The 20181-nt window shown below is 44.1% G+C and overlaps 1 protein-coding gene across 7 annotated transcripts in view; it reads left to right on the forward strand.

Annotated features, from left to right (window-relative positions):
• LOC139561250 (neurexin-2-like) overlaps window positions 1-20181 on the forward strand; it is a 1055901-nt gene that overhangs the window by 247042 nt on the left and 788678 nt on the right. For 6 of the 7 annotated variants that reach the window (XM_071378226.1, XM_071378233.1, XM_071378230.1 and 3 more), the window contains exon 4: window positions 1177-1206. The exons of the other annotated variant lie outside the window; for it this stretch is intronic. In XM_071378226.1, the coding sequence (XP_071234327.1) occupies window positions 1177-1206 (30 nt within the window). The remainder of the gene's footprint in view (window positions 1-1176; window positions 1207-20181) is intronic. 7 annotated transcript variants of the gene reach the window in all.

The following is a 20181-nucleotide window of genomic DNA, read 5'->3' on the forward strand; positions in this document are numbered from 1 at the left end:
GGGCAATATATACAGTAGTAGTTTGACTAAAGAATTGCTATTCAACCATTCACAAGTTGCAAATAGTGTGGCCAAAGAGTCTCATCAAGGCTCTTTTGTTTGTGTAGTGGTTTTCTGATTTCCAGTTGTTTCCAGTTGGTCTGGTCTGACTGAAGTGACTTCGTCAGCACTAGGGATGTACTGTATTGCTGGGAGGTGATGCCGGATTTCCATAGTCATTATTGAGTTCCGGTGTAACAGTGTGGTTGACATCATTTGACCCCAAAACTGTGGAGCCCCTTGAAATGATTGGAATCGAATTTATTTGTCCCCTGATTCCACCAACATTCTATTTGGATGTTTGCCGAGGCTATATCAGGGCTGTTAACACGGTGTAGTATCTGTGCTGTAAACATTTACTGTATCTGTGTCAGTATATATAGTCTTCGACTCTGGGCTGTTCCTGTGTTTTACTGCTTATCTTTGACCCTTTCTTTTAGAGACCTTGGATCTCTAAGAGCAGTACAGATTTATACCGTATAGAATTCAGTTGAAACTTGTCGCTGCCAAACAGTTAATATGTGTGTGTTCCATAAGTACTTCAGAGAAAAAAAAAGCATTTGTGTGCGCAATGACCTTCGGGGGTTGCACCAAATGAAATGCTTTTTTTTTTCTACCCCCCCACACCTTCACTCAAGAAGTGTTTGCTTATTTTTTCGTTATCCTCTCTCTCTCGCTCTCTCTTTCTCTCTTTCTCTCGCTCTCTCTCTCTCTCTCTCTCTCTCTCTCTCTCTCGCTCTCTCTTTCTCTCTTTCTCTCGCTCTCTCTCTCTCTTTCGCTCTCTCTCTTTCGCTCTCTCTCTCTCGCTCTCTCTTTCTCTCTCTCTCTCTCTCTCTCTCTCTCTCTCTCTCTCTCTCTCTCTTTCTCTCTTTCTCTCGCTCTCTCTATCTCGCTCTCTCTCTTTCGCTCTCTTTCTCTCGCTCTCTTGCTCTCTCTCTCTCTCTCTCTCTTTCTCTCTCTCTTTCTCTCTCTCTCTCTCTCTCTTACCTTTGAGTTGAATCTCTGACATCCGAGTCTGCCCCAGGATGTCTGTCACAAACTGCAGTCCAACGTTGTGACAATGCTTTTTTTCCTCCCGTTGCCTTTTATGACCTTCTTTTTTCCTTTCTTTTCTTTTTTTCTGTTCTTTCCTTCAAGGTCTGGCGCACCTGACGTTAAGCAACCAAGGTATGGGTTCATTCCTTTTTTTGGTTCTTTTTAGAGGGGGAAAAAAAACTCCTCTCTGCCCAATCTCCTCCTCTTCCTCACTCCTCAGCTTTCCTCACCCTCCCTCGTTCCCGACCTCCATTTTCTTTAACCCGTCTTCCTAGCCCATCTCCCTATCCCTGGCACCCCCCAATTCTCTCACCCTCCTTCCCTCCACACTTCTCTCTGTTTTGGTTGTGCTTCCTGCCATGTCCTTCCTTGTGCTCTCTGTGCCTCCACACTGTCCGTCCCACCCTTGTCCTGTCCTTCTGGCTCACCTGGAACCACCTCTGACCTACGCCCTCCCGGGCTGCAGGTAACGCTTTTCTGTTCTCCCTTTTGCTTGGGTTTTCAAAAAGTGTCTGCAGGAAAATGTTGGTCAAGTGAAATGTTAATTGTATGTTATCCTTCTTACTAATGCAACACGGTTGTTGTTGAATGACACAGAGTTTCCTATCACCACTCTGCTGTCATTCTCATTGTTTGGCACCCTGATCTGTTCTGATGAGGTTTTAAGGTTCTTCAGAGACAGATTGCTAGCTTTTTGATATAGCAATGAAATGTATCCCTGGAAAGAATGTTTTGTGAATTATGTATGAAGAAAAATGTCTTGAAAAGCCTTGAGATTGAACTGTGCTGCTATGTACATGTTACGGTCTCCAATGAAACTGTTTTAATGTGCTTCTCTGACTTCACATTTCACCATAGCTTTACTATCAACCAAGACACGAGCAAAACACACCTGATCCTAAACTCTATCCTTCATTCCACTACATCCCTCAGAGTGTTTCTCTCTTCACACAGACAACCTTTATGTGCCTTGTTTATCCACACACTGGGTTGCACTGTGGCCTCCTGATGTGAACCACCCAGAAATGGTGGAAGAGGGAAAGTTCATGGGCGAGTGATATAGCCAGGCAGGGATCGTCTGGGGATCGAACTGACCTTTACCAGAAGGGGGAGAACAGTCTGGCTCTTATCGACTCTCATCCCTCTCCCACCTCGACCCCCATCACTGATCCACTGGGATCTGACTAGGATGTCTGAATCACCCTCTCCTGGGCTGCATTTCAAAACTCTTTCCTCGATTCTTTGCATCTTCTCTGAATCCCATTTTGATCCAATGCTCTCCTCTCCTCTGACATTTGAGATGGAGAGAGGATGCGAGGAAATCGAGGAAAGACTTCACCCCTGATCTCTTTAAACACGTACAGGTTCAAACACCTGTGCCGAACCCCTTAAATGTCTTTAACACCTCCCTTTAATTAACTCTACGAGATCGGTGTCCCCCCTGTGGGACGGTTGAGCTAACGTAGACTAATGTGATTAGCGTGAGGTTATAAGTAACAAGAACATTTCCCAGGACATAGGCTTATCTGATATGGGTAGAAAGCTTACATTCTTGTTAATCTAACTGCACTGTCCAATTTACATTAATTATTGCAGTGAAATAATACCATGCTATTGTTTGAGGAAAGTGCACAGTTATGAACTTAAAAATGTATCAATTAACCAATTAGGCACATTTGGGCAGACTTGATGCAAAATTTTGAACAGAAATGCAATGGTTCACTGGATAAGTCTAAAACTTTGCACATACACTGCTACCATCTAGTGGCCAAAATCTAAATGGCACCTATAACCTAGAATAATACATTATGGCCTTTCTCTTGCATTTCAAAGATGATGAAAAGAAATATGCATGTTTTTTTATTTTGTATTAACTTTTACCAGATCTAAAGTGCTATATTCTCCTACATTAATTTCACATTTCCACAAACTTTAAAGTGTTTCCTTTCAAATGGTATCAATAATATGCATATCCTTGCTTCAGGTCCTGAGCTACAGGCAGTTCGATTTGGGTATGTCATTTTAGTAGAACATTTAAAAAAAAGGGTCAGATCCTTAAGAGTTTTTAAAGACTCCTTAGCACCCTTAAAACCTCTACCGCTTCTCTCTCCCGGATCCGGGATCCTCCTCATCATAAAGCTGACTAGCATAGCCTAGCCTAACGGGACAGGGATATCATATAATATAATTTTCATGAAATCACAAGTCCAATACAGCAAATGAAAGATAAACATCTTGTGAATCCAGCCATAATTTCAGATTTTTTAAATGTTTTACAGCGAAAACACAATATGTATTTCTATTAGCTAACCACAATAGCCAAACACACAAACGCATATTTTCACCATGTTTCCACCGCATAGGTAGCTTTCACAAAACCGACAAAATAGAGATAAAATTAGTCACTAACCAAGAAATAACTTCATCAGATGACAGTCTTATAACATGTTATACAATACATTTATGTTTTTTTCGAAAATGTGCATATTTGAGGTATAAATCATAGTTTTACATTGCAGCCACCATCAAAAATAGCACCAAAGCAGCCAGAATAATTACAGAGAGCAACGTGAAATACATAAATACTCATCATAAAACATTTATGAAAAATACATGGTGTACAGCAAATGAAAGATAAACATCTTGTGAATCCAGCCAATATTTCAGATTTTTTAAGTGTTTTACAGCGAAAACACAATATAGAATTATATTAGCTTACCAAAATAGCCAAACACACAAACGCATTTATTCACCGCAAAGGTAGCTTTCGCAAAAACCAGCAAAAGATATAAAATGAATCACTAACCTTGAACAAATTCATCAGATGACAGTCTTATAACATTATGTTATACAATACAATTATGTTTTGTTCGAAAATGTGCATATTTATAGCTACAAATCCTGGTTATACATTGTGAATACGTAGCATCGATTCACCAGAATCTCCGGAGATATTTTGGACACTCACCTAATCTGACCAAAGAACTCATCATAAACTTGACATAAAAATACTTGTTGTATGGCAAATGAAAGATACACTGGTTCTTAATGCAACCGCTGTGTTAGATTTTTAAAAATAACTTTACCATAACATACAGCTTGCGTTATTGTGAGACAGCGCTCACCAAAACGGCGGAGAATAGGAGTCAACATTTTACACAGAAATACGAAATAACATCATAAATGTTTTCTTACTTTTGCTGAGCTTCCATCAGAATGTTGTACAAGGAGTCCTTGGTCCAGAATAAATCGTTGTTTGGTTTTAGAATGTCCATTTCTTCTGTCGAATTCGCGCCACAATGCTAGCCAAGGTTGCTACCATTCCCATCCTCTCTTGACGCAAAGAACGGAAAACTCCAAAAGTCCCAATAAACGTTGAATAAACTGATAAAACTCGGTTGAAAAAACCTACTTTATGATGTTATTATCATATGTATCAAATAAAATCAGAGCCGGAGATATTCGCCGTGTAAACCGAACGCTTTTCAGAAGACAATGTCGAGCTCCGCCGCCGCCTTCGAAGACAAAGAAAATTCCGGACCTGTCACTCCAAAAGCTCTTGTTCGGCCTCAGATCAAGCTAGACACCCCATTCCACCTTCCACTGCCTGTTGACATCTAGTGGAAGGCGTATGAAGTGCATGCATATCGATAAATAAAAGCCAGTTGAATAGGCAGGCCCTGAAACAGAGCCTCGTTTTCAGATTTTTCACTTCCTGTATGGAAGTTTGCTGCAAAATGAGTTCTGTTTTACTCACAGATATAATTCAAACAGTTTTAGAAACTTCTGAGTGTTTTCTATCCAATAGTAATAATAATATGCATATTGTATGATCTAGAAAAGAGTACGAGGCCGTTTCATTTGGGCACGATTTTTTCCAAAGTGAAAACAGCGCCCCCCTATTGACAAGAAGTTAAGTCTCCAACACCTCTCCTAGACTCCTCTAACTGCCTTACATGCGCCATTGACGACTTCTGATGGGCTAGCCGTCACTGGAGAGCCCTGTTGTGAACAAGAGCTCTGAGATCCCCCTCGGTCCGTAGGTCCTAGCCACCCATAATTAAAGTGGACATAGTGAAACCTCATTGTTCCTGTCGCTGGGTGACTCAACGACGGCACACCAATCGCTCCTCCAGACATCCGCTATGACCCCGCTGAATCAAAATCCTCTCATTTCTATACAGGTTCGTCTTCGCTCTGCCATGACATTTTCTCCCACGTTCCATCAATATGTAGGCCTATAGTGTGCCAGTCTTTCCCCCCCCCTCCAATAGCTTGTTTACTCGGTCCGTGTGGTGGTAATTGTTGGTATTAAGATTTACCCCAATCCCCCAATCCTTACCTAACCCCTCATGGCTACAGAGTGACCCAGGTGTTAGCGATTCCCGTTCGCTGTTTGGAGGATGGATTTGCATTTGTGTAACCCCTGACCCATAAGAGGAGCAGGAAACGTCTTATCCGTCGATGCTGCTGGGGAAATGGGGGGAGTACCGTAACAAATACTGCACATACCTGTTCAAATGGGAGACGGAACAGTCAAGAAGCTGAAAATAGATGGGATTTTGCTGCATGCACCACCAGAGCTTACTTGAATATGCACTGACTCTCTCTCTCCTCTCAAACACAAGGTAAAAAAAAGACAGAGAAAGGTATAAGTTTAAACAGTACTGATTTCGATTTAACCAAGCCACAGGCATTCTATTGAGGTCTAATGCATATTCCAAATAGGGAAATAAGAAAATGTCTCCTACTTTCATCTTTTTTACGCATAACTTATTGGGGAAATAGAAGGGTAGGGGGGATATTTCATGATACAACAAGGAAAAAAAGCTGATCAGACAAGCCTTGGTCTCCCTGTCCTTCGTATTGATTGGCTGTAGTTCAAATTAATACAGTGGTCGTCCCCCCGTGAACAAGCCACAGAAACATCTTTAAAGAACACAATCAATAAGCCTATTTGGCTCAGGAATAGAGCGCAACAGCTTCAGTGACTGACATGGTTTGCGATTGAAGGCTGAGACACTTTTGTCAGCGTCTTCAATTCGACAGTGACTGTGTGTGTGCACCTGTAAACGTGTGTATTTGTCTGCTTGTCCTTCTGCGCCTTGTAACATTTGTTCGGAGCAAATTGAAACGGCGTGTTGCCGTCACTGCGAGACCTTGGGACTAGACATTTCTATCTGACATTTTTGTCAAAAATGTGTCACAAACCGTATGATTGATCTTTCGATCGTTCTTCATGTGTTAGATTCTTGCAAAAGTAAAATTAAGTGAAACAAATGAAAACTAGAAAGTTCTCTCTGCATAAACCCATTTGTGCTTTGAATATAAGGTTCTATCTGCAATCCAATCAGAAGCCTGAACAAATACAGATGGACCAATCAGAACACGTCTTTTCCCCATCTCTCTCTAAGTATGTTCTAGGCTTTCCAGCAATAATGGCACTTTCACCGCAGTGGGCTAAATCAGGGTCACACAGAGTGTTTCTTGGTAGTCATAAACAAATCTACTTCGAAACAAAAGTATACACCTCACACACATGGTTATGGGCTTAAAAAAAGAAGACCCCTGTACCATGTCAGATATAGAGTTGAAATGTATTCCATGTTGAATAGCATCCCAATATTACACTTTATATACATCACAGAAGACTGAAATATAACAAAACTGTTGGACATAAAAACACCAGATTTTCAGCAAAAAAGAAAGAAAAGTATATTAATTATGAATAACATTCCATCCATGAGACCACTAGAGGGCACTTTGGTCATTCCACTGCAGGAACTACAGTATATGACGATAGTAATTTGTCTGATGATCATAATACAATACATTTCTGAATGTACACTGAGTATAACAAACACTAGGAACACCTTCCTAATATTCAGTTGCACCCCCCCCCCCCCCCTTTCGGTGGTGGACCATTCTTGATACACACAGGAAACTGTTGAGCGTGAAAAACCCAGCAGCATTGCAGTTCTTGACACAAACCGGTGTGCCTGGCACTTAGACCCATATCCCGTTCAAAGGCACTTTGTCTTGCCCATTCACCCTCTGAATGGCATACATTCACAATCCATGTCTCAATTGTCTCAAGGCTTAAAAATCCTTCTTTAACCAGTCTCCTCCCCTTCATCTACACTGATTGAAGTGGATTTAACAATAAGGGATCATAGCTTTCACCTGGATTCACCTGGTCAGTGTATATGTCAAGGAAAGAACAGGGGGTGTTAATGTGGTGTATGCATAATGTACTTGATGATGTCTTCTGACTCTATCTTGGTAAAATAGTGTTACTCTATCATTTATGTATTAAAATAGCTACAGTTTTCTTACAAACTGAACATGTCGATTCAGAAGTTTCAGATAGAACACGAGATTGACATTTTAAAGCCATAAGGTTCTGTCTGTGATTGCATCCCCCTAAAAAACGGATTTGCAAAAGTCTCAGGATTTTTTCACTGAAGTTATCTTTAAGGTAAAGACCTTAATGGGTTGTGGAAGAGAAATTCACTCAAAACAGTTCTGAGATCTGCGTTGTGAACTTTGATGCTCAACATCGCAGAACTATTTTCCCAAGGTCACGAGCGACTGTGCCCGTTGGTGGATCAGAGTGCAGGTGCTTTTCACCACCACCCCCGACCATTCCAGTCTGCAGAGCCAAGCGAGGAAAATCAATTCCTCGCTCTTTCACAAAACTTGTCCTTCCTAGAGATGAAGGGCAAAGCCTATGCCTCGACAGGCTGATCTCTATCCACCAAGGTAACTTGAGATCCAAGGCGATATTCGACGTTTGTCCTGATCCCCAGGACAACAGGAAATGCTTTCGAAACCGGCCATTAGGGGCAACGGTGAGAGCTATTACCATCAAGTAGACTTGTTAGGTTGTTGTGGATAGAGGCGTAAGCCTCTAGCTCTAAGGGTTGGGTGTTCAATCCCAGCACTAGGTGCAATTTTTTTTTGTTTACTTGTTTTAACCCTTATCCCAAACCTTAACCCTTACCTTAATCATTCGGAATGAATGACCTAAAGTTAACCATCAAGTTGTTTAAGTTATAACCCTATCCCAAACCTTACCTTAACCATTCAGATTTAATGCTTAAACTTAACCGTCGAAATGTGACAAACGTTGAACTGTCCCCCAGGCCTGTCACTGCTCCGCCACCATACTGAGACACACGCTCCCCATGCCTTCACACCGTGGCACAGGCCTCCAATATCAACACTAAATCTTCCCCCATAATAATACATATTAACACTGATCTAATTACAGTGGTGTAACAGTACATATTGTATCATACAGTATTTGGTTCCATAGCGTCATGACAAATTTAGTGTTCCACGTTTCATAAGAAAAACAAACTTAGGCCTAGTTGATTCAATGTCAGAGACTCCAAATAATGTGAAATAGGCCTTATATCTAACCAAACCACTGTTCATGTATTATTCAATGTTCTTCGTAGTTCAAAGATTGCAAGTATTCTATCAAAATAGCCAGCAAATATAGAGCAATCTGCCAAAAGGAGAATACATGGCGTGTGTTCAATGGTATGTGAATTGAGGTGTATATTTTTTTATTTCTAAAACAAATATGCTCTTTTATTTCAATCAAATATGCTAATCTTTAACTATGTTCTTTAAAATGAGGCTAATGGCCTTTTTCATGTGTGGAAATTATAATACCAGGTCCCTAGTTCAGATTTTTAAAGCCTGACTGTTCAATTTCGGACCACATTATATACCAAAACTCTTTGGTTCCTAACCCATTCATTCACTATGGACCCCTATGAACTTCGAAGCGCTTATATGTAATTCGGAGCCTGAGGGATTCCTTACTTTAACAAACCAATTAATGGCTACGTCATCAAAAAAAAGCAAGGGCCTAATGAAACAATGTAGAACACTAATAGGCTTAAATCGCCAATTTTCCCAGCTCCTCAGATTTGGATTGCAAGCAACTTCAAACGGCGGTTGTTGAACCCAGTACGTGATTAGAGTTTTTCTCTTAGTCCCCAGAGCAGGTGTATTCAACTCTTACCCTATGAGGTCCAGAGCCTGTTGGTTTTCTGTTATATTCTTGATAATTAAAGTGTCCCAGGACTAAATCAGCCCCTGAGGGATTTTTTTTTTTAAAGCAGTGGAAATGGCTTTGAGGTCCAATTGAATATGAGGGCCCTAGAGGATGAACACGTACCGGGAGTCAGATTAACCAATCCCTGAGAGAGAATCTAGATTATCTGATGTCCTTGATGATACTTGGAGATCATTTAGGAAAGATCAAATCATATGTTATTTGGTCACATGCTTCGTAAACAACAGGTGTAGACGCCTTGTGGTCAGATGCCAAACAGTTGCCATATCAAGCGGTGATGCAGCCAGTCATGGGCGGACTGGGATAAACATTTAGGTCTGGCATTTTAGCCACACCAGCCAACATCACATCGCATCACAGCGCACGCACTACACAGTCTGGGTTTAAAAAAAACAAAACACGTACTGGGTTTAAAAAAACAAAAAAAGTATTCTCTGTAGTCACTGTTTCTCTGGCTTTTGCTTCTCTCTTGTTTGCTCTCGTTCCTCAACTTGACGATGGACCTGAGCATCATCATTATCCAGTTCACTGTCTGTGCTAGGCCTAGCATCATCTTATTTGTGAATGAATAAATACATGTATTAGACGATCATAGGGAACACACGTTATGAACTAATGTACAGTTTTTAAGTGTGTCTATATGTAAACATAATTAGGATTATTGTGTCATGTGTCATATGTGTCCTTCCCCCTTACCCTAGTGTTAATTACTATTACATATTAAGGTGCTGGCAGTACATCTATGTGTGTCTCTCTCGCTCTCTGTTTTCTTCCTACCTCCACTGCACTCGTCCCTGAGCTGTCCCTGCTAAGCCCAGCATCCTTTCTCACGGCACTGGTACCAGAAGACCACGGGACAACGTTGGCTGTACTAAGCCCAGCAACATTCTAGTTGTGAATGAATAAACACATTTAATAGATATAGCATGACAAAACACTGAATAAATGCCTAATAGGTTGGCTCATAATACCTTATAGAAGCCTAACTACTTATTTAGCAAATGAGTGCCTGGCTGTCATCAAATCAGAGTTGCTGTGTTACATAATACAGGAAGTAAATGTTGTAGGACGTCCACACGCCTCACAAGACTAGTCTGAAGGTAGCCGGGTACCAGTTTTTAAAAAATTAATGGAAGATTATATTAAGATTTTTTTGATACATTAAGCAGTCCTAAAATTCCAGATAAAATAGCAAAATTATCCTTGGTATGACCATCTTAAAACAATTCCATATGTTAGCCTAGTAGACCCCCCCCACTCCCAGCATACTCTCTAAGAATTTTTTAATACTTAAACTTAACCGTTGAAATGTGACTTCTATCCCTCCCCCTGGACAAACGTTGAATACTGAAGTAAAACCCTGTCAAACCGTGAGGTCTTGTTGCTCTATCTCCCTGTCCCCCAGGCCTGTCACTGCTCCACCACCACACCGAGACACACGCCCCCCATGCAGTCACACTGACACTAAACCTAGCCCCAATAATAATACACATTAACACTGATCTAATTATAGTGGTGTCATACAGTGTTTGGTTCCTAAAATAAGAAAGAATACAGAATACAAGCCTAGTGGGTTGCCATTTACTCATAACACCTCAATACCTTATGGGTGGCAGGTAGCCTAGTGATTAAGAGGGTTGTGACAGTAACTGAAAGGTTGCTGGCTCAAATCCCTGAGCCGACTAGCTGAAACATCATTTAGCAAGGCACTTAACCCTAATTGCTCCTGTAAGTCGCTCTGGATAAGTGTCTGCTAAATGACAACATCAAAAAAGCCTAACTACTTACAGTTACTTAGCAAATTAGTGCCTGACTGTCATCAAATAAAAGTTTATTGGTCACATGCCCAGAGTACAGGATGTAAATGTTGCGGGGAAATGCTTACTCACAAGCTCTCCTCAAGTGCAATATTATCAGAACTCAGGATAAGACCCAGATGCAGACAGTTGTAACGGTTTTCTTCCATTGGTGAAGGAGAGGACCAAAATGCAGCGCGGCTAGTGTTCAACATATTTAATAAAGAATGTGTGAACACTACAAACAACAAAAACAATAAATGTGAAAACCGAAAACAGTCCTATCTGGTGCAGAACACAAACACAGAGACAGGAAACAATCACCCACAAAATAAGCCTCCTATATATGATTCTCAATCAGGGACAACGATTGACAGCTGCCTCTGATTGAGAAACATATTAGGCTGGACACAGAAACAGACAAACTAGACACACAACATAGAATTCCCACCCAGCTCACGTCCTGACCAACACTAAACAAGCAAAACACATAAGAACTCTGGTCAGGACGTTACAGTACCCCCCTCCTGAGGTGCGGACTCCGAACGCACCCCTAAAACTCAAGAGGAGGGTCTGGGTGGGCATCTGTCCGCGGTGGCGGCTCCGGCGCAGGACGAGGACACCACTCTACCACTGTCTTTGTCCCCCCCCTTAGCGTCCTTTGAGTGGCGACCCTCGCCCCCGACCCTGGTCTAGGAACCTTCACCAAGGCCCCCCCTAGATAGAGGAGATAGCTCAGGACAGAGAGGTAGCTCAGGACAGAGAGGTAGCTCAAGACAGAGAGGTAGCTCAAGACAGAGAGGTAGCTCAAGACAGCGAGGTAGCTCAAGACAGCGAGGTAGCTCAGGACAGAGAGGTAGCTCAGGACAGAGGGGCAACTCAGGACAGAATGGTCGCTCCGGACTAATGGCAGCTCCGGACTGAATGGCAGCTCCGGACTGAATGGCAGCTCCGGACTGAATGGCAGCTCCGGACTGAATGGCAGCTCCGGACTGAATGGCAGCTCCGGACTGAGTGGCAGCTCATGACTGGCGGGTGGCTCATGACTGGAGGGCGGCTCATGACTGGAAGGCGGCTCTGGCAGCTCCTGACTGGCTGGCGGCTCTGGCAGCTCCTGACTGGCTGGCGGCTCTGGCAGCTCCTGACTGGCTGGCGGCTCTGGCAGCTCCTGACTGGCTGGCGGCTCTGGCAGCTCCTGACTGGCTGGCGGCTCTGGCAGCTCCTGACTGACGGACGGCTCTAGCGGCTCCTGACTGACGGACGGCTCTAATGGCTCGGGACAGACGGGCGGCTCTGACGGCTCGGGACAGACGGGCGGCTCAGATGGCGCTGGGCAGACGGATGGCTCAGATGGCGCTGGGCAGACGGATGGCTCAGACGGCGCTGGACAGACGGATGGCTCAGACGGCGCTGGGCAGGCGGGCAGTGCAGGCGGCGTTGGACAGACGACCAACTCTGACCTGCTGAGGCGCACAGTAGGCCTGGTGCGTGGTGCCGGAACTGGTGGTACCGGACTGGAGACACGCACCTCAAGGCTAGTGCGGGGAGCAGGAACAGGGCACACTGGATTCTCAAAGCGCACTATAGGCCTGGTGCGTGGTGCCGGAACTGGTGGTACCGGACTGAGGGCACGCACCTCAGGGCGAGTGCGGGGAGAAGGAACAGTGCGTACAGGGCTCTGGAGACGCACAGGAGGCTTGGTGCGTGGTGCCGGAACTGGAGGTACTGGGCTGGAGACACGCACCACAGGGAGAGTGCGTGGAGGAGGAACAGGGCTCTGGAGACGCACTGGAAGCCTGGTGCGTGGTGTAGGCACTGGTGGTACTGGGCTGGGGCGGGAAGGTGGCGCCGGATATACCGGACCGTGCAGGCGTACTGGCTCCCTTGAGCACTGAGCCTGCCCAACCTTACCTGGTTGAATGCTCCCCGTAGCCCGACCAATGCGGGGAGGTGGAATAACCCGCACTAGGCTGTGTATGCGAACCGGGGACACCATTCGTAAGGCTGGTGCCATGTACACCGGCCCGAGGAGACGTACTGGAGGCCAGATATGTTGAGCCGGCTTCATGGCACTTGGCTCAATGCTCAATCTAGCCCGCCCAGTGCGGGGACGTGGAATAACCCGCACCGGGCTATGCACACGTACAGGAGACACCGTGCGCTCTTTCGCATAACACGGTGTCTGCCCGTACTCCCGCTCTCCACGGTAAGCATGGGAAGTGGGCGCAGGTTTCTTACCTGCCTTCGCCACACTACCCTTTAGCTCCCCCCCCCCAAGAAATTTTTGGGTGAGCCTCTCGGGCTTCCAGCCGCTCTGCCTTGCTAGTGCCTCATAATGCCGCCGCTCCGCTTTCGCTGCCTCCAGCTCCGCTTTGGGGCGGCGACACTCCTCTGGCTCTGCCCAGGGTCCTTTACCGTCTAGGACTTCCTCCCATGTCCATTCCTCCTGGTACCGCTGCTGCTGTCGCTGCTGCCTGTTTCCACGCTGCTTGGTCCGGGTTTGGTGGGTGATTCTGTTACGGTTTTCTTCCATTGGTGAAGGAGAGGACCAAAATGCAGCGCGGCTAGTGTTCAACATATTTAATAAAGAATGTGTGAACACTACAAACAACAAAAACAATAAATGTGAAAACCGAAAACAGTCCTATCTGGTGCAGAACACAAACACAGAGACAGGAAACAATCACCCACAAAATCCCAACACAAAACAAGCCTCCTATATATGATTCTCAATCAGGGACAACGATTGACAGCTGCCTCTGATTGAGAACCATATTAGGCTGGACACAGAAACAGACAAACTAGACACACAACATAGAATTCCCACCCAGCTCACGTCCTGACCAACACTAAACAAGCAAAACACATAAGAACTCTGGTCAGGACGTTACAACAGTTCAAATCACAGAAGTTTATTTACAAATGACAGGTCAAGGGCAGGCAGAGGTCGGTAATCCAGGGAAGAGTCCGTAAAGTACAGAACGGCAGGCAGGCTCAGGGTCAGGGCTCGCAGAGGTCAGTAATCCATGGCACTGTCAAAAGGTACGGAACAGCAGGTAGGCTCAGGTTAGGCAGAATGGTCAAAACTGAAAGAACTTGACTACAGAGAACAGGAGTACGAAAAAACGCACTGGTAGGCTTGACGAGACAAGACGAACTGACAACAGACAAACAGAGAACACAGATATAAATGCACGGGGGATAATGGGGAAAATGGGCGACACCTGGAGGGGGTTGAAGACAAGCACAAGACAGGTGAAACAGATCAGGGTGTGACAAATACACATACTGTATTTAACAAAAATACAACCAAAAAATAGAAAAATATTCAAAAAATAAGTAGGAAGGGTAATAGTAATATACATAGCACTCAGAATGTACTATGAATAGTACAGAATATGCTGGGATGTGCAATAAAGTAAATAGTAACAGCAGTATTGACTGCATGTGTGTGTGTGTGTGTGTCAGTGTGTGTTGTCTTCCCTGCTGCACTTGACTCTGCTGCAGCAGATGAGCTGCCTGTGCTACGGCTATCATCACTGGGACCAGAAGATGAGGGGACCATACTGCCTGTACTGGGCCCAGCAACGTCCTAGTTGTGAATGAATAAACACATACATGCTAGACAAAGAAGAAAATCACGGAATAAATGCCTAAAAGATCATTGATTCTCAAGGGGGGTCACAAGGTTTTGAGGGGTCGCGAGTGTGGGGAAAAAAAGATATATTTTTTTAATACATATTATAATAGGCTACATATAGCCTACCATTTGTATTTTATAGTTATACCTTTGCCTTTTTCGATCCTGTCACTAACGTCGGCCTACGGAATTGCACCCCCAAAAAGTTGTGCGCCTCGACTGCTCTTCTATTGAATTAGATTTAGAATCATCTGTGTTTGTCATAGAACGACGGGATTCGCTTTTGTGGAGGCAGACAGATTTCCAGCGCTGTGCTTTGTTTCCTTCCGCCAAGCAGTGACGGGCCCTCAGATGAGCAAATGATATTTTCGGCAGGACTTTCCCAGCCCCCAATGGCGGTGGATATGTAAGCTGACCCCAGTCCCTAGTCACTACAGTCAAATATGATCTACTATATTGACAAGTTGAGTGACCGGTCTAACAACGGAAATACATATCCTCAAAGATAGGGTAAGCGGTAGGCGGGAGGAGTATAGGTAGGCGGGAGGAGTAGAGATCAGTTGCGACCATACTAGCCAATGAGAGGACAGATACCCATGACTTTCTCTGCTACAGCTCAAACACCCTAATTGCCTCGCAGGCTGAAGAGACACTGAGCATGGTTACATGTACACGATAATATGATTATTATGTATAGTCAGATTACTACAATAGTTAGTTTATTAAAACGTTTGCATGCTTTGCAAGAAGAACGATTTCTCTACCGATCCTGTTTACATGGACACATCTTGAAATCAGGCTACCTGATGGGACTTTTGTTAATGCGGAACATCGGCAAACAAACTAAGCGCTCTAGCACAGTGACCATGTTCTTTTTGTGAAGACTATTTGATTCTGAGTACAGACATATAACGCTTGTATGTGAAAACTATTCACGTCGCTCGTGCGTAAGAGGGAGCCTTGCGTTACTAATGCTGGCACATGCGCAGATCAAATACACAGCTGCAACGCTGATTAAAGCTGTTTACATGTCCTAATAATTCTAGTAATTCTAATCATTTGATTATGATCTTACGCCGATTTAAGGTCAGCAGAGTATGGTGTTCACGTGACTTTTTCCGTACTCTGCCGACTGCCATAATCCGTTTAATGTTGAATTATTAGTGTGCATGTAAACATAATCAATGAGATTTAGAAAGCAAAGCAAATAGCCTAAACATTGATAAAACAATTAAAATACACAGACAGCACCCAACTTCACCTTAATTTAACTGATGAATTAGGATTATTCAGCATCTATGCATTCACATTCAATGTTTGATTGTAATCCATAATGACGTGATGTTCAATAAAAAGGACTGTTTAAATGTCTAGTAGATGGCTATTCCCTTACGTACGTATGTGTTATAAAAGCCAATCTAACGTCTTGTTAGGCTATTACAGGTAGACTAGTGTCTAAATGTTCCCCTGACTCCCGCATACCCTAACTAGCCTTCTGTTTCATACAATACATGAATATATGTTTTCTTCCTACATTGACTGCCCCGTTGTTCTCTGCTGCAGCAACAGCTGGTCTGTCATTTCTCACAGACACAGCACTCAAACTTTTTGCAAATAAGTTGGTTAATTTCAAACATTTAGCAGTGTCTGTGTAGAAACCTTTATGGTTACTTTTTCAGCACCACCTTTCCATTTTTTATTATCCACGATCTTCTGTTCTTACTGAGTGACTGACAGAGAATCAGAGCAGGTCTCACTCTATTTGATGATGCGTGTTTGACTTTGAATGCGAATTGGCGCGACCTCAGCTCAGCCAATCAGAAATCCAGTCCTGCCCATCCTGGGGGGGGGGGACCGATGCCCACTGGTCAGCCAAATGCTCAATATAGATTATTTTGACAAGAGAAATTGCGCAAAAGTCATAGAAAAACAGGCCAGCTGTGTCATTTTTGTTTTATTAAATGTATTGATATACATTTTGACCAGCCCACTCAAATAAAAGATGGCCCGGCCCTTCTGGCATTTGCCAGAATTTCCAGATGGCTAATCTGCCCATGCAGCCAGTCAATATGCTCTCTGGTACAGCAGTCAAACATTTTGAGGATCTGAGTGCCAATGCCAAATCTTTTCAGCCTCGTGCGGGGGAAGAGGCATTGTCGTGAAGACACTTGACAGTTGTTCCGAGCATGCTCTGAGTAAGCGTCCTGATAATCCATCTGGCCCTGTGGCCGTGTGACTGTTAACCTGTTTAAAGGTCTTACTCACATCGGCTATGGAGAGCGAGATCACACGGTTATCCAGAACAGCTGGTGCTCTCATGCATGGTTCAGTGTAGAATAGACTCAGTGCAGGCTCCACTGATTGTGATTTCAAATAATGGTTCCCTGATATGTCCAAAGGTTTTTCATCAGTCATTTTACATAGCACACACTTGTTGTGCATACATACACATGTGCACACAAACACACACATGCAGACACGTGCACAGACAGGGCTCAACAAGTGCCAGAGCACTTGCCCTTTTGCCCTCCTGTAAAAAAGTTCCCTCGCGGTTGAATCTTTAAAAAATTATGAATTGCTTAAAAATATATATTTTCAGGTTTTTAATTTTAAATGTAACAAATTGCACATCAAACTAGATCTTGAACCAGGGAAAATTCCCCCTCCTCCACCCTGCCGCCGTAAACGTGCACTTGCCTGACTGCTGCATGCAGTGTAGCGCCGGGTGGAGAGTTTGAATACTGGTAGGTAGCTTGTTGGCTACTTTTTAGTTCATGCTTGATTCTGTTCCATTCCAGCCATTACAATGAGCCCGTCCTCCTATAGCTCCACCCACCAGCCTCCACTGTTTTAGTTGTATCTGTCATGTTCGTCTCTTACTGTTCGGGACAGTGAAGGGGGAAAGTCGACTGTTAGTAAGAGGCAGATGTCATCAGCAGAACAAACTAAAATCAAGAAAAAACATGTTTGTTTCGACAGCATTGCTTTAAAACAACTAGCTAGCAGATATACATAATCATTCAGTACCAGCTGAGATAGCCACTCTCTTGAGCACCTGACCCCCCCCCCCCCCCCCACAAAATAAAAGCTCTGCACCCATGTGCCGATGTATGCTTCGAGCTATGTTTGTGAATCCGTTGACGCACCTGTCATCTGTTGAGGCTTGAAGCCAGAGGGGAAAAAACAGACACCACTTAGATTGTCACTGCGGGTTAATCGTACATGATCAACTCCAAACAGAAATAGAGAAAAAAAAACGAAAAGTGCTGCTTCCAAAATTAAATTGAAGATAAATGTACCAGAAAATAAAACATTGTGTTGCGGGATAAGTAAACGTTTCAACTTTGATAACATTCTTCCACTTTCAACTATTTCATTGTAGATAGGCTGGACTTGCAAGAGAAAACAATTTGCAACAGACCCTAGATTTTCCAGGCAAACTGAAAGATTCAATATTCTGAAATGAAATGAAATGAATTAAAAGACGACGAAGCAACATAAATGAAAACTCTATCTAAACACACACTATGTATGACTTCAGATGTCTCAAGAGAGCCGAAGGACCCTTCATAGTAGTGTTAACCCCACTAGGTGCCTCCTCTCTGGGCTGTGGGCTGGCCATAGAGGGGCCTGTCAGGTCTGGAGCCCTGGAAGTTGCAGCAGAGACATTAGACCTAGTTGACGGAACAACCTACAGTTGAATAAAATCTCCTGATGCTGCACATGCCCAAATGGAGGAAATCTACAGTCCCCCATCCACTCACACACCCCATAATACAGCCCATAATAACACCATGGTGATGGAGAGAACAATACACTATTTGCTGAACAGGCCCTATGACGGAAAGTAGCCTATAAGAGTAGTCTTACCTGCTCACCTTCTTCCTGTATTACATCATAGTTGGATATTTTCTTCATACATTATGGTATACTAAGGGACATTTGTTTTGTTTCACTGACCACATGACCGTCAGCAGTTCCAGGGCCTAAGTAAACCATATATATGTGTGGCCCTAGTAAAAGTCCATAATGAAGTCCGGTGCTGAGCTTTAATCTGATGTGTGATGAGGATAATAGATAGTGATGGTGATGATTGACAACAGTCGCCTTGGTGACAGAGGGGAGGGGTGTATTGCTTGTCCCCCAGATTGATCTGCAGCCTGTCGTGTGTGTGTTTTGTGTGTGTGTGCGCGTGCAAGTCTGTGCGTAATGGGTGTTTGTGTTTGCACGTTACTGCGTGTGCGTGTGCGTGTGCGTGTGTGTGTGTGTGTGTGTGTGTGTGTGTGCGTGCGTGCGTGCGTGCGTGTGTTTTCCGGCAGGTCACGACTCATTATTGGCAGCCTCACTTAGGGAAATTGACAGAGCAGATCATACTCATTTGAAACTCCCACGTCGCCTGTCAGGGCGTAGACGCGCTGGCGGCACACAGTTACACACGTTGACAGTCACGTCGGGTTCTAAACATGGACACACGCTCACTTTCAGACTCATGCAAATAGAAGTGTGAGACAGGTGGTTAGGCAGGTGGTTTTCTCGCATGACCCCGAAGTGATAGTTCAACCTTAACAACGGTTCTCATACTTGCTCTGTCTGACAATTTAATTCCAGCTCAATTCGTAAAAAAAAAAATCTGAAAAGGTATATGCCTACTGTATAATAATTCAAACATCCCGTACTCGTTTGATAAAGATTGTCATTCAACTATAATGCTTCCATTCTCACTAGGTACTTTAAATACGCGGATGGATCAACACAATGACCAGTTGAAGAAATGACTAGACAAAGTAACATGTCAATATAGAATTCCACATTGATGGATAGAGATAGTCGTTGACTTGTTGGGCTACAACAGGTTGCCGACCCCCCTCCACCCTATTTCAGCCAACCCTCCATGTTATACACCTCGGGTCTCGCCCTTTCGCCTCCCTCCGTAATTGGTTGAACCTACGTACCCCCAATGTTGTCTTGGCTCCAATTTTCTACAATCTATCCTATTGTTTTTCATCGTCTCTTTCTTTATATATTTTTTTAAATCTTATTTAGAAATGGCCTTTAATTTAATTTGGCCTCCGAGGCATTAATCCTGAGGGCAGCCTGGTCTACGGCTGGAAATTGGATCCAGGTCAGGTTTTTACATCCTGTAATTAAGGTCACTGGCGAGCAGAGGGAGGAGGAGAAGGGTGGAGGGAGGGTATAGAAAGGAGGAGGAGGAGGGTGTGTGTGGGGAAGGGTGTGTGTGTGCGACTGTGTGTGTGCGTCTGCATGTATGTGAGGGCATGGCTGGGTATTGCTTGGCCAAAGGCACTTCTCTGGCTATTATCAGTACAGCCGAAGGCATGTAATTACAGACGGGCTCGAGTAGCCTGATCAAATATGGGTGAGAATTGCCGTTAACGCCAGATTTGCTCATCGTGTGCTCCTGTCTCTCTCTCTTCTCGTCTGCACACACTAAAGGGAGGGATTATACATTGGGGAGGAAGTGATGAAGACACAGATATGATGTGGAGGGAGGGAGGGAGGGAGGGGTGGAGGGAGGGAGGGAGGGAGACCCATCGGGGAATGGTTGTAACAAGACCGGA

The sequence above is a fragment of the Salvelinus alpinus genome, chromosome 31 (genome assembly GCF_045679555.1).
Source record: "Salvelinus alpinus chromosome 31, SLU_Salpinus.1, whole genome shotgun sequence".
NCBI lineage: Eukaryota > Metazoa > Chordata > Actinopteri > Salmoniformes > Salmonidae > Salvelinus > Salvelinus alpinus.